General features: G+C 44.3%; 1 protein-coding gene across 3 annotated transcripts in view; it reads right to left on the bottom strand.

Annotated features, from left to right (window-relative positions):
* Positions 1 to 13,953, bottom strand: part of RNF24 (ring finger protein 24) — a 140,152-nt gene extending 126,199 nt beyond the window's left edge. Inside the window, exon 1 of one of the 3 annotated variants that reach the window (XM_029593520.1) lies at positions 13,511 to 13,953. Coding sequence is in view for 1 of the 3 variants with exons in the window: in XM_029593510.1 (XP_029449370.1) it covers positions 12,861 to 13,156 (296 nt within the window). In the remaining 2 variants the exon portion in view is untranslated. Of the gene's footprint in view, positions 1 to 12,860; positions 13,181 to 13,510 lie in introns of those variants that run through there. The other 2 variants (XM_029593510.1, XM_029593503.1) reach the window with 2 other exon arrangements.
* Between the last annotated feature and the right edge of the window lie 211 nt (positions 13,954 to 14,164).

Here is a 14,164-nt window from a genome sequence, read left to right as displayed (position 1 = left end):
GGGTCCTTCTCTGCAGAGGACTGGCTCTCTGGGTAGGTAGCTGCTGCTGGGTTTAGAGCAGGTACCTTATTAAGAAGGGTCACAGGATACAAGGATGCTGGATCTGAATCCCTGGAGCTTGGTAATGGGAAGGTAACTTTGTGCTAAAGAGAATGTATGCAGGGCCATTCAGGTTCCCATGAGGCGAGGGCCGTGGTGCTGACACATTCTTCAGGTTCATCTCAGTGGGAAACAGATGCTCAGCAGACCTCCTCCTGCATCCCATGCAGCTCTCCTCTCTGATGCACTTCCCTGACTTCCAATAACTAGGGGCCCCCTAAATTACAAGAATAGTCAAGAAATTGTTGCATTCGCAAATCACATGAAAAAAAGGCTAACACAGCCTTCGGCCTGAAAAACATCACTGTAATAAAAGTCTTTGAAAGCAAAGCAGTACAGTTCCAAAAAAGTACAAGGAAAGTGGAACACAAGCAATGCAGGCGACCCTGTCTTTTTCTGCAAAGCCTGCAGTGCAAGCTCTCTGCAGAGGGGACTGCTTGGTTTGCAGGAGCTGGGAACCAAGCCAATCAATAACCAGTTCCAATGAAGAATTGTTACAGCACCTGGCTGCCTTGTGCACGAACAAAGAGAAAAAAACCCTCCCACATATCGCTATCAGAACAAAGAGACATTTTTGGGTGGGAAAAATATAAAAGCAAAGACAAGGACCTCAAGAAGCACAGGTATCAAAAAACAGCACGCAAGAAAATGCAGATTTATAACTTGCTCTGTCTACGGGGCATCACAAAAATGAGTCTCCTCTTGCAATTCCATAATCATCATGTGCAAAAGAATCACAAAAATCATTTTCAACTCTCTCTCAGAGTAGTCACCAGCATTTTTTTCTAAACAGCAGTTCTCTTATACATTTATTTATTTAAGAACTTTTCTATACCGGTATTCGTGGGTACATCATATCGGTTTACAGGTAACTTAACGTATTACAGAGAACAAGGGTGGGAGAAACAAGGGAACGAACGTGGAACCCAAAGAACAAGGGGGCGGGGGAGAATAGGATAAAAGGAGTAACTAACAACAAGGCATAGAAAATACTGAAGAACGGGGCATAAAATATACTGAGATACAAGACATAAGAAATACTGAATTACAAGCTGTAAAATATACTAAAGTTCAAGGCATAAAATATACTGAAATACGAGGCAAAAAATATACTGAAGTACATTGGGAATAAAGTACAGGACTAAAAATGGATACTATAAAATAAGGTGAATCTAATAAAAAAAGGCAAAAGATATACTGAAATACATCTGAGTTCGGCACAGGGCCAAGCAAACATTTAAGAAAACTTAAATTTCAGATTGGCCGACTTCTTAGATAAGGCGATGAATTTCTTCTTAAAGAAAAAACGGGAATCCAGAGCAGGCAGAATTCGTGGTTTGGATGCCATTTGTAAAGAACTGGAAGGCTGCCATACAACCGAAAGGCACCGGGCCCATGGGCTGACTGGCAGCCATTTTGCTAAGTTGAAGGCCTGCAGCAGAAGCACCAGGGGGTGGCTCCTGCCCCCACCCCCCGAAGCCCTGCAGAACAGTGATATGGTAAGGGCTGGGATGAGGAGAGGTTAATGGGCTAGGGCACTGGTTCCCAAACCTATCCTGGAGGTGGGTCAGGTTTTCAGGACACCCACAATGAATGAGATAAATTTGCATGCACTGCCTAGGGAGTTGCTTTCTCTGAAGCGGCTAAGTGGACAGGGGTCTGGATCCTGGACTTTATATTTTCTAAGTTTTGAATCTGGTGGGTCAGTGGCTGGTGCTCCTTCTCTAGGGAGACGCGCAGACCTGCAAAAGAGCAAGGGTTAGGGGGAGGGGGGAGGGGAGGAGAGGGTGCATGAAGGTCTGGGAGGGCCTTGGCTCAAGCGGGTTTGGTGGGCAGGGGGAAGGGGTTCTTTCATTTCCTTGACTATTTCTGAGGTTTGTTTCTGTTGGGTATTTCTTTTCTTTTGGGTAATCGGAGGGGGGGGGGGGGGGGGGGGGGGAAGAGTGTGCTGGGACTGGGCCAGTAAGGGGCAAAGGGAATGTTGGAATCAGGCTGGGAAGGAGAGGGGTCAGAGTGCTGGGGTCGGCTTATTTATTTATGTATTAATTTAAAATGGACTTATAGCCCGCGCCCTCCAAAGTTCAGAGCGGGTTACAATTAAAAACATTCATAATAAAATGTACATGATAAAAGAAACGTAACAAAAACAAATAATCATACAAAAATAAAGCCTGTTCAAGGCTTAGGTGGAAAAAGGCATAGACAGAAGTAGATATTCTGAGGGAAGCTGGATTCAGGGACTAGAGGAGCCTAAAAGACGATTATGGTCTGCTAAGGTTATTATATGCTTGGCTAAATAAATATTTATTTATTTGTTTGCTTGTTTTTTATACACAGACATTCGATCAAAATATCACATCGGTTTACATATAACTGAACATAAATAAGGCAGGGGCTGCTTATTTTACATTAAATTAGTGTTTCATGGCTCTTTTAAAGTCCCTAGCACTGGGTATGGATCTTAAGTGGAGCGGGATACAGTTCCATATAATGGGGCCAGCGATGGAAAAGGCACGCTTGTGAATTACTGCCAGTCTGGTACGTTTTGGAGAAGACTTAGAGAGTGGGGTTGGCTGGACAGCTGAGGACTGCTGAAAACAGGCTGAGGAAGCAGAAGGGAGTGCTGGGTCCGGACTGGGGAGCAGAGGTGAGCAGTGGGTCTGGGGTCGGGTTAGGGAAGGTGGCTGGGAGTGTGCTAGGCCTAGGCTGAGGAGGACCTGGGAAGGGGGGGGGGGGGGGGGATCACAGTGTGCAGGGTGTGGACTGAGGACAAGCTGAACAGGAGGGAAGGGCTGGGGTTGGGCTGGGGAGGACCATAGTAAATAGGAACCTCTGGGGAATTGCAACAGGTTTCATTTAGTATACAGATGATTCCAGTAACCAAGCAAACAAATCTGGGTTCCATAAAGCAGAGGAGCTCTAGCATACTTCCTGCAGCCTCACATTACAACTCTCTACTAACTTAGGGGCTTAGGAGCTTAGGTTTTCGCCCGGTTTGCATCTATGGGAGTAATGCTTAGTACACAGGACCCTACGTAGCTTTCCAGGCACCATACTAGAGGTCGGAGATCACAGTGCTGAGAGGAGACTTAAGAATACACCAGCCCCCAAAAAGCACGTTCCTTACAGCGATGAAAAGTACAGGTTCTGACTAGTGAAAGGTGAAAATGGGAACGTCACAAGGATCTGTAACAAGCCTCTTGCTCTCACTGTATTTATTAAAGATCTGCACAGAAAAGTGAAAGACAAAAACAATACCTTTCACAGGTGATGCCAAAACTAAACACTAGAACAAATGTTACAAGAGACACTGCCGGGCTGTAAGGGGGTATTAGAGAAGCTGGAGGATGGGCAATGAGTGACAAATGTGATTCAACGCAAACAGGCTGTAAGGCTATGCACTCGAGGGACAAAATTACCCAGGCTGTTTATAAATCAAGAGGCGACATTTAAAAGACGACGAGTCAGAAAATAAAGGACTTAAGCACTTAGATATACAATAAAACTAAAGATAACCCAACATTACGAGTGAGCAGCTGGCAACGCACCAAAACTCCTGGCGTGTCATGAAAAGACAAGAATAGTATGGCAAAAGGAGGAATCGTTACTGGAATCAGACTTGAGAGAGGCCTCATCTGAAATCTCTCTCTCTCTCTCTGTTTTGGCTGCCTTACTGGAAGGACCTGGATGAGAGAGAGTTCGCAATGAAGTTCATGGGAATAACAGGGTGTTTACCGTTATCTGCAGAGTCTTGAAAGACTTGGGATGTTCATGGCAGGAATATGATAACACCCTTCAAGAGGCCTAAGGGAAAGATGATTCAAGATACCCTAGATAGGAAGAACAAGACCGGGACAGACTAACGATCATAACATGTAATTTATAAACCAAGGAAAACCTTTCCAAGGGCTCTGAGGATAAGATACTGAAATAGACCTCCATCAGCTCTATATGAACCACTTTCCAAAAATAGCTAAGCGTACATGAGATCTATCTTTAGCTGCTAAAAACATCACTATATATCTATCTATCTGAATGAACAGGCAAAATACACTCCAAAGTCGGCTAACATGATGAACAAATGTCCTTGTTCAGTTTACAAAGGGAATCTTGCACAGCCTTGCATGCAATAAAGGCGCTATACAAACAAAAAATTATAAAGCCATTGTCTGTGGTGACAGCTGGCTGTCTGAAGTCATTACAAAGGCTTTTCTCCTCCGTTTCCACTCATGCCAGAGTGTACTACAGCCCCTCCCTCTATCCTAATCCACACTTAAAAGGAAAGAGGATGAGAAAAAAAAGCTCTAGACCAGCAATGACCTAAAGAGATTCAAACACCTATTTGCAGCTTAGTAATGTGTAGAGAAAAAAATGCTGACTGGCTGGATTGCTAGGAATGTGAATATTTTCACTCCTGCTAATGAGGTGCACTTTCTGCCACTGGGAGGAGAGGGCAGGAGAATGATAGAAACTTAAGTGTTTACTTTCTCCCTCCCTCCCCATTTTTTTTTTAACTGAGCATTAAGCTAGTATCCCCCACGTTTTCCAACAACATCTTTCATGTCGGCCTTGCAAGAGAGAACCTTAGATGCTAAATATTTTCTCTATGTTTGTCTAGAGGTAATGTGAGCTATAAAACAGCCAACTTTAAATCTTTAATAGCTCTCCAAAGCATGTCAGGATAACCTTCCCAGGTAGAAGAAAAGTCATTGTTCCATAGAATAGAAATTTGCTTAACTAAAAAGGTGTTGACTTCATATCAACCACCAACCCCCTCTTCAAAAGGGAGAGACATTGCCGATGACACCCAAGCAGGTGGTGCTCCATCTAGTACCACAATTCCAGACTTATCGCATGCAGTGCTCTGCTTGCCTCTCCCCCCTGTCTCAAGTTTCCCCACCACTGACTGCCAGATCACAGGAAGAAGACTCACTAGCAGTACCAGACTGGTCCTCTGTTGAAAGGAGCGATGGACCTTTCAAGCTCTGTGTTGTCTATTTCATAAACGGATGCTGCTGGTGGCAATTCCTCTTCCTGGTGATCTGGTGGTCCCTGGTGGGGAAACCGGAGACACTGGGGAGTCAAGCAGAGCACTTAATGTCAACACAAGTACGGAGGTGGTGTGGGACATGGAGCATCAGCTGCTTGGGTGTCATCTCTGAAGTCTCTCACTTTGAAAGGGGGTCTTGGCGGTTGACGCAACGTCAACATGTGGTCCTGAAGGATTATCATGCTGGTTTCGGGGCTGGGGGTCTGATCACCTTCCAGCTCTGAACAAGGTATACTTCCCAGCTACCATGAAGAACTACTGGTGCCCGATTCCAGCACAGGAGGCAACATAATACAACACACTGCACCGAGCTGAATAATATCTGCAGGAGGGAAAGTCCCTCAGATTGCTTTCCTGTTGCATCACTAGGAAAACTAAAAAAAAAAATATATATAGTCTTGCATTCCCAGCAGCATCTGTGAGCAGAAACCATCTAGATAAGACCAAAACAGACATGGAGACCAACTAGCCCTAGAAAGGTACACTGCAGATTCTTCAGGGTCAGGTTTTGTATGAATGGGTTTGTGTGTTCCAAACATCCTGCAACCATTTACAAACCTTAAAGCTCTTCTAATTATAAAACTCTGTATTAATCCACAGGTTGTGGGCAGGAAGCCAAAGCTTTCTCAATCACACTACAGGCTGCTTGATTGTCTTGGACCCTTTAAACATAGCTCCTGGGCCAGGTTCGTATGAAACGCAGGGACCCTGATTTCACATTTCTTATCAGCAGTCCTGAAGAACAGTAGGGGGCTTTCTGGAATTGCTGGGTCACAGCAATGGTCCATCAAGCTCAGTATCCTGTTTCCAACAGTGGCCAATCCAGGTCGCCAGTACCTGGCAGGGTCCCAAGTGGTAGACAGATTCCAAGCTGCTTATCCCAACACCTCGATCATATTTTCTCTCAGCTGTGTCTTTTCCAAGCTGAAGAATCCTAACCCCTTTAGCCTTTCTACATAGGGGGATTGTTCCATCTCTTTTATCATTTTGGTTGCCCTTTTCTGTTCCTTTTCTAATTCAGCTATTATCTTTTTTGAGATGTGGTGACCAGAACTGCACACAATACTCAAGATGAAGTCGACCATGGAATGATACAGAGGCATTGTGATATTCTCTGTTTTATTCTCCATTCCCTTCCTAATAATCCCTAGCATTCTATTTGCTTTCTTGGCTGCTGCTGCACATTGAACAGAAGATTTCAATGTATGATCAAGGAAGCCACTCAGTACATCTTAACACACAGGCGTTTTGCATAAACTGTTTTACTCAAAGTGACTAACTAGACAAATGACAATATCATACGATGTTTATGCTCAAACAGTGTAATCTGCAGCCTCTCACCGCGCAATGGGTCACAGGCTGTAATCAGCTCATAGAGCTTAATTTTTTGTAATCATTTACCGTCATTTGTCCACCCACTACCTTTATTTAAACCATTTCATTAACTATCTAAAGAATTTTTTATTAGTGATTTTTAATTAGAACAGAACGTTCTTCTAAAATAGAATACTTAGCCGTCAATATTTTTCAGACCAGCCACTCCGGGCTTTGCTGTTTAAATTTTAACCAACCCAACATGAATCACGTTTCAACTGAAGTATCAGTCTTCTTCAGGGGAGATATAAATTGTCAATTCAGGCCAATATATTCTGTGTACCCTAAAAGTTAAAAAGTAAACACAAGTTTAAAAATATACTCAAAGCAGACCTCACAGCCATATCCTCAAATAAAAACTAAATGCACCCTATTATCCTAGTAGTAAGGAATACAAAACTGAATATTCCACTTACCCGGACCAAGTTTAAAAGTCTCTTTATTGGGATACAAAAAATGGCGCGTCAGCGTCTCAGATGTTCTTTGCTAACGCCCTCACTCTATATTTAAGCACATCCCACTTATACTAACCACCGGAAATCCGGACCGTGTAGCCCAACACAACTGAACTCCAATTCCCACAGTCCTACTCTCTAAAAGCGCCAAAGCTTTTAAAACACTGACCAGTCAATGTCTTTGTTCAATCCAAGGGGATCCACCGTGTTAAAGAAATAAATCCACTTTTGTTCTCTTTGAAGTAAATAACCGTCAAAGTCACCTCCACGGTTCTTAGGTAGAGGTTTTTCTATCACGGCAAATCGTAAATCCTCAAATGTATGAGTGTTAGCAAGGCAGTGTTGTACTACCGGCGCTTCAATCTTGCCGCGTGTGATGGCACTCCTGTGCTCAATCATGCGAACCTTCAAACAACGTTTTGTTTTGCCAATGTATAGGCGGGGGCATGGACACCATAACCCGTAAATGACGCCTCTGGACTCACAATTGGTAAATGATCGTAACTGAAATTTGCCATTGGCAAAGAATGGTAAAACTTTACCAGCATAAGATTGAGCACAAACAGTGCAACTCCCACAAGGGAAATGTCCTTTAATCACACTGTCTTTTAACTGTCCATCCATCTTTTCATCAGTGAAGTCCGAGTGGACAATCATGTCTCTCAAATTCTGTCCACGCTTGAAAGCAAATCTGGGCAGTTCATTCAATTCCTCATGCAAATGTAGAATGTGCCAAAATTTACGTACAACTTCAGCAAGAATCGAGTTGCATATTTGGATATTTCAATCACGTTATGTTCGTGGGGATTTGAATTTTCTATCTATCGGAAACCCACCGATAGAAATACGTTGTTGCGATATGACAGCTGTCATCCCCACCACCTGCGCAATAATCTGCCTTATGGTCAGTTCTTGAGACTGCGAAGGCTTTGCTCAGATGTGAGAGAATATAAATTAAAAGCTCAAGTGATGAGCCAGAATTTCCAACAAAGAGGCTATCCGCCTCAGATTGTTAGGAAGGCTTACAAACGAGCACGTTGGATAAATAGAGATTTACTGTTCCTACCTAAAAATGTTCAGCCAGCGACCAATAGGGTGGTCTGTGTTTTGCCGTACTCGCCACAAGTATATAAAGTTCAGAATATTATAAAAAAATTTTGGCACATTCTACATTTGCATGAGGAATTGAATGAACTGCCCAGATTTGCTTTCAAGCGTGGACAGAATTTGAGAGACATGATTGTCCACTCGGACTTCACTGATGAAAAGATGGATGGACAGTTAAAAGACAGTGTGATTAAAGGACATTTCCCTTGTGGGAGTTGCACTGTTTGTGCTCAATCTTATGCTGGTAAAGTTTTACCATTCTTTGCCAATGGCAAATTTCAGTTACGATCATTTACCAATTGTGAGTCCAGAGGCGTCATTTACGGGTTATGGTGTCCATGCCCCCGCCTATACATTGGCAAAACAAAACGTTGTTTGAAGGTTCGCATGATTGAGCACAGGAGTGCCATCACACGCGGCAAGATTGAAGCGCCGGTAGTACAACACTGCCTTGCTAACACTCATACATTTGAGGATTTACGATTTGCCGTGATAGAAAAACCTCTACCTAAGAACCGTGGAGGTGACTTTGACGGTTATTTACTTCAAAGAGAACAAAAGTGGATTTATTTCTTTAACACGGTGGATCCCCTTGGATTGAACAAAGACATTGACTGGTCAGTGTTTTAAAAGCTTTGGCGCTTTTAGAGAGTAGGACTGTGGGAATTGGAGTTCAGTTGTGTTGGGCTACACGGTCCGGATTTCCGGTGGTTAGTATAAGTGGGATGTGCTTAAATATAGAGTGAGGGCGTTAGCAAAGAACATCTGAGACGCTGACGCGCCATTTTTTGTATCCCAATAAAGAGACTTTTAAACTTGGTCCGGGTAAGTGGAATATTCAGTTTTGTATTCTTTACTACTAGGATAATAGGGTGCATTTAGTTTTTATTTGAGGATATGGCTGTGAGGTCTGCTTTGAGTATATTTTTAAACTTGTGTTTACTTTTTAACTTTTAGGGTACACAGAATATATTGGCCTGAATTGACAATTTATATCTCCCCTGAAGAAGACTGATACTTCAGTTGAAACGTGATTCATGTTGGGTTGGTTAAAATTTAAACAGCAAAGCCCGGAGTGGCTGGTCTGAAAAATATTGACGGCTAAGTATTCTATTTTACAAGAACGTTCTGTTCTAATTAAAAATCACTAATAAAAAATTCTTTAGATAGTTAATGAAATGGTTTAAATAAAGGTAGTGGGTGGACAAATGACGGTAAATGATTACAAAAAATTAAGCTCTATGAGCTGATTACAGCCTGTGACCCATTGCGCGGTGAGAGGCTGCAGATTACACTGTTTGAGCATAAACATCGTATGATATTGTCATTTGTCTAGTTAGTCACTTTGAGTAAAACAGTTTATGCAAAACGCCTGTGTGTTAAGATGTACTGAGTGAGCTCATTCTCCTCTCTCCTTTGTTATGTGTTAGATTAAGGAGAGGTAGCTGCTTCATTAATTTGTGATGATCAAGGAAGCCTACATCCATTTCCTGAATGGTGACTCCTAATGTGGAACCTTGCATTGCGTAGCTATACTATGCATTGCTCTTCCCTAACAGGTGAATTTTAAAAGGCTTGCATGCATAAAATTTGGGGGTAAGGCAAGTGACTGGGCCCTGCGTGCGCATTTTGAAAAGGGCCCGGCCACGTTTGTGACCCTTGATAAGCGCAGAAGTGCCGGGCTAGCCAGGGCAGCAGCCATTAGGCCCTGTCCCAGGGAAGCACGTGCCAGCAGCTGGCTGGCGCGCATAACTTACTTCTGCTCCGAAGGAGCAGGTAAGTTAAAAAACAAAACAAACAAACAAAAAAAACCAACTGTTAGTTAGGGTTAGTTTAGGGGTCGGGGAGGAGAAAGGAAAAGGGAGGAAGGGTAGATAGGGGTAAAGGAAAGTTCCCTCTCTGCCCGTTTCTTAATTGGAGCGGACTGGTAGGGAACTGGGCAAAGGTCCGATCTCCTTGCCACGTGTAGATTACAAAATCCCGCCCTCCGCCCCCCCCCCCCCCCCGCCAAGCGAGTCCTGACCTGCCCTCACATGCAGACATTTAAAATCTGACGAGCGCGCGCTATAAAATCGGCAGTCCATGTGCACGCACCAGGAACCACACACGCGTGCACCTTTTAAAATCGACCCCAAAGTGCATCACTTTGTACTTGCCATATTCAATTTTATTTGCCATCTGAATGCCCAATCTCCCAGTTTTGCAAGGTCCTCTTGGGATTTAACAACTTTGAATAATTTGACTGCTGCACTCACTCAGCAGCCCCCCTGTCATAAGACAGGCATTCCCATCCCTTCTGGAGGGGACCTAAGCGATTACTGCTACACCTTCACGGGGAGGAGGTAACAATTATTATTATTGTTTATTTGAATTTATTAATCGCCATTCCATTCTACATCATATTGGTTTACAGACAAAATTGACAATTTACAAATAAATTATGTAAGCATAATGTGTAAATTCCAGTAACTTCGAAATAAAAATTTTTCCATATGTTTTTAAAAACAAATTAAAAAAAGATTAAAATGCAGCAATGATAAATATTGAAGTAACACTGATGAAAGAAGGAATGAAATTAAAGGCATTCCTACAATTATTTGGTGCTTCAAAGTGTCAGTTTTAAAACTCCATAAGCTTGACAAAAATGTTTTCAAACCCTTATGGAATTTTAAGTAGTTTTTTTTTTTCTTTCCTGATGATCAATGGAGTAATATTCCATACTGAGGGAGCAACAAATCTAAATGCTGTGTAATGTGTGTGCTGCAGTCTTCTTATGGAATGAGACGGTATGATCAGCAAATCTTGTTGGGATGGATATATCTGGTTCATAATGGTGCAAAGGACTGAACAAATACTGGGGATCACCCCTAGGCAATGTTTTAAACACTAAATTTAATCCTGTAATTGCTCAGCAATCAATGAAGCTTGATCATCAAAGGAGAGACAGAAATATATTTCTTAGTGTAGTAAATGATCCTAAAAAAAGCTAGAATAAGTATTTACTGAAATAGTCCGCATGGATGGGGACAGTATCCACTCGCAAAATGTTTGATTTGTGTGCCACAGCTGCCGCCCTAGGCAAAGGCCTTGCGTGCTTTGCATAAATCCAGTCTTGTCCATTGTCACATGCCTCTTTCCACTACTTACTTTAGCACCTTCTTGTTATCTATGGTTTTTCCGCAACAGATTGGCTGAGCTATGGGTTGCAAAGATTCAGATCAAAAAAGCAACTCTTAATCTGGACATCTTTAAGGGGATGGGAGTTTCCTAAATTGCAACCAGATTGTATTGCTAAAACTGGAGTAAAAATAAGCTAAATTCCAAAACTGGATTTCACCTGTTCTGGATCCTGATAGAAAACAGAGGGCCGTCTGTTTTAGATTTAGTTTAAGCTCTGCTCCTTTAAAGGATGTTCCTGTACTTTTTTGTAAAAAAAAAAAAAAAAAAAGTGAAGAGCTTTTACAGTGGCAGAAAATTCAAACTATTTGCAAGAAACCTATAGAATTGCACATCTCAGTTTTGTTCAGTAGAGAAGACCCAATTGCCTAATCCTGGTGCGCTAATAGACATTTCCACCCATGGTTTCTGGTAACATTTAATTTATTTATTTATTTATTTATTTATTTATTTATTTATTTAACAACTTTTAGTATACCGACGTTCGTGAGGCACATCACGCCGGTTTACAAGTAACTCAGTTAAAGGAGGAAATTACAATGAACAGGGCTGCACTGCTCTGGCCACTCAGTTCACATGTATTCACTAATTATTCAAAGCATAGCAAAGCTTTACTTCCCTTTCTCCAGCCAAGTGTCCATGAAAAGGCTTAGAACAGTACCTGAGCATTCAGTGTAAGGACACTGTAGTCATAAAACTTCTCTTTTAAATACCTGGATTCCAAACATACAAGGGGCTTTTCAAAAGCAGCAAAATGTAACAGCTAGGAAACTATAAAAATGTGACTAATATTTCCCAAAACATCATAATGCAGAAAGAAACAAAATTAGCTGAGGACAAAAGAATTCACATCTAGGACAATTCACACCATCTATACATATGAATTCTGGACATTCATTCACTAGATAAAGCTGAATAAAGGTGGCCCCCTTCCTACAAATGGCTCTGATAAAATAAACTAGTGGCAGTCTGAGCGAAAAAACCCCTGAATGCTTCTTCTAAGGCTTCCTCTCTTTCCCTCCCCTCTCCCATCCCTCCTATGCCTGGAGTTCATTCTGCAAATTCCTTCATCTAGCAGGAATGCAGGTAGCTGCACCGAGTGGCAAGTAGCAAAAAAAAAAAAAAACTTGTTCATTTTCTGGAGGGGTGTGCCAGGTCAACTGGCAATCACATATTATAAATGGTTCTGGCACAGAGCCCAGCTTGAGGGGCAGGCCCCAGCCAGCAGCTGACACTGGTCAGTGTGTCGTCCTCCCCTTTCCTTTTAGCCATTACAAGCTCCTCGCCCCTCCAGTGCAGTTCTTCCGGCTCCACGGGTCACTATCCGGTTAACCGGGCCCGACTTTATGGCCTTTCTGATTCATCCCCCTCCCCGTCACATGGTGTAATGTTTACAACCACAAGCCCAGCTTCCACCCCAGCACGACGGAAAAAAAAATTTCCAGAGAAAGAAAGAAAGAAAGAAAAAAACCCCAACCCCAAGTTGGTGCTTCAATGGCCAGGGTACCAGGTCAGATCAGCCAAGCCACCGCCTCTCAGGCCGCCTCATGCTTATATAAAATCTCCATCTCCCGGTGTCAGCCTTCTCCTTCACTTGCCTTTTTTTTTTTCTTTTTCTTTTTGCGGGCTTTGTCTCCCTGCTCGCAGAAATTAAAAGCGATGCACGGGCCGCGCTGCTCCACTTAAGCCACGTAGACGTTTCCCCTCCCAGCGCTCCTCGATCGGCCGAGGCCGGCAAGCGGCGACCGGAGATGCGCCGGGGCCAGCGGGAGATTAAAAGGCAAGCGGGAGCGATTCGGCCTAGTCGGGGAGGGGCTTCAATGCCTTCCTCCCCCCCCCCCAAAAACAAGGGAGGTGTGCGCCCCCGCTCACGAGCGATGGGCGTGAAGAGCATTCGGCGTCCTGGAGGCGGCGGCTTCCCCCCCCGGGCATATGATTATAAAGGGGAGGGAGGGAGGGAGCGCCCGGGGCGCTGCTCACCCCTCATATACCGCCCCGCACCACGACTGACGGGAGGGGGGATCTCCTGCAGCCACTGCATCCGGCCACATCAGCCCCGAGCGGGACAGTGCCCCCCCGGGTGCCGGGGATGCCAGCGGCGGCAGCTGGGAAATAAAAATGCTAATATCACGGAGCCTCGCTCCCGCCCACCGCCCGGGAACGGGACTCGCTGCTTCTTCCGTCCTCCCACCTCCAGGATCTCTCCCCCACCCCGTCCCCTTGCAATGCTAGGCTGAGCTGCACTCACCCGGCCAGGCTGTAGGAAATCCGGACCGTCCTTCCAGGCGTGAAGCGTCCCCGAGCCTCCTGCTGCACCCTCCTGCCCACTAACTATGCAGAGAATTTAAACATAAAAAGGAGGCCGATTCCCATCCGTGTCTGCAGGCGACGAAGATGACGTGCACACACAAAAAAAAAAAAAATATTTAGCAGCGGGGAGAGAAAAAGAAAAATAAAGCCAGCCGCCTGTCAGTCACATGTGCTGGGGAGCAGGAGCTGGAGCTGCCACCACTGCGGCTCCGCCACCGCTCTCCGCCCGATGGGAATGCGAGGGCTGCAGAGGCGCTTTTCCTTTTTCTCTCTCTCTCTCTCTCTTTCGCTTTTTTGCAGCACGTAGCACACGATCAGCTCCCTCCTCCCCCTGCTGCTGCCGCCAGTTCACAAAGAGAAGGGACAGGGACGGGGCGGGGAGATAACCGAGGGCTCGCAGTCAGCGCCCAGGCATCCTTCCCTCCCTCCTCTCCCCAATCCGCATCTCTCTCTCTCTCTCTCTCTCTCTTTGCTACTCCCCCTCCCCCTTCTCCTCCTCATCCTTATTCTTCCCTCCCGCAACTCACTCTTAAATTTTGCAGCTGCCTCCTCGCCTCCCTGCTGCACACTCTCTGGTGCCACTAACATCCCC

This window comes from Rhinatrema bivittatum, chromosome 1 (assembly GCF_901001135.1).
Source record: "Rhinatrema bivittatum chromosome 1, aRhiBiv1.1, whole genome shotgun sequence".
In the NCBI taxonomy this organism is placed as follows: domain Eukaryota; kingdom Metazoa; phylum Chordata; class Amphibia; order Gymnophiona; family Rhinatrematidae; genus Rhinatrema; species Rhinatrema bivittatum.
Note: the sequence above shows the minus strand (reverse complement) of the source record. Positions and strands in the feature narration are given on the sequence as shown.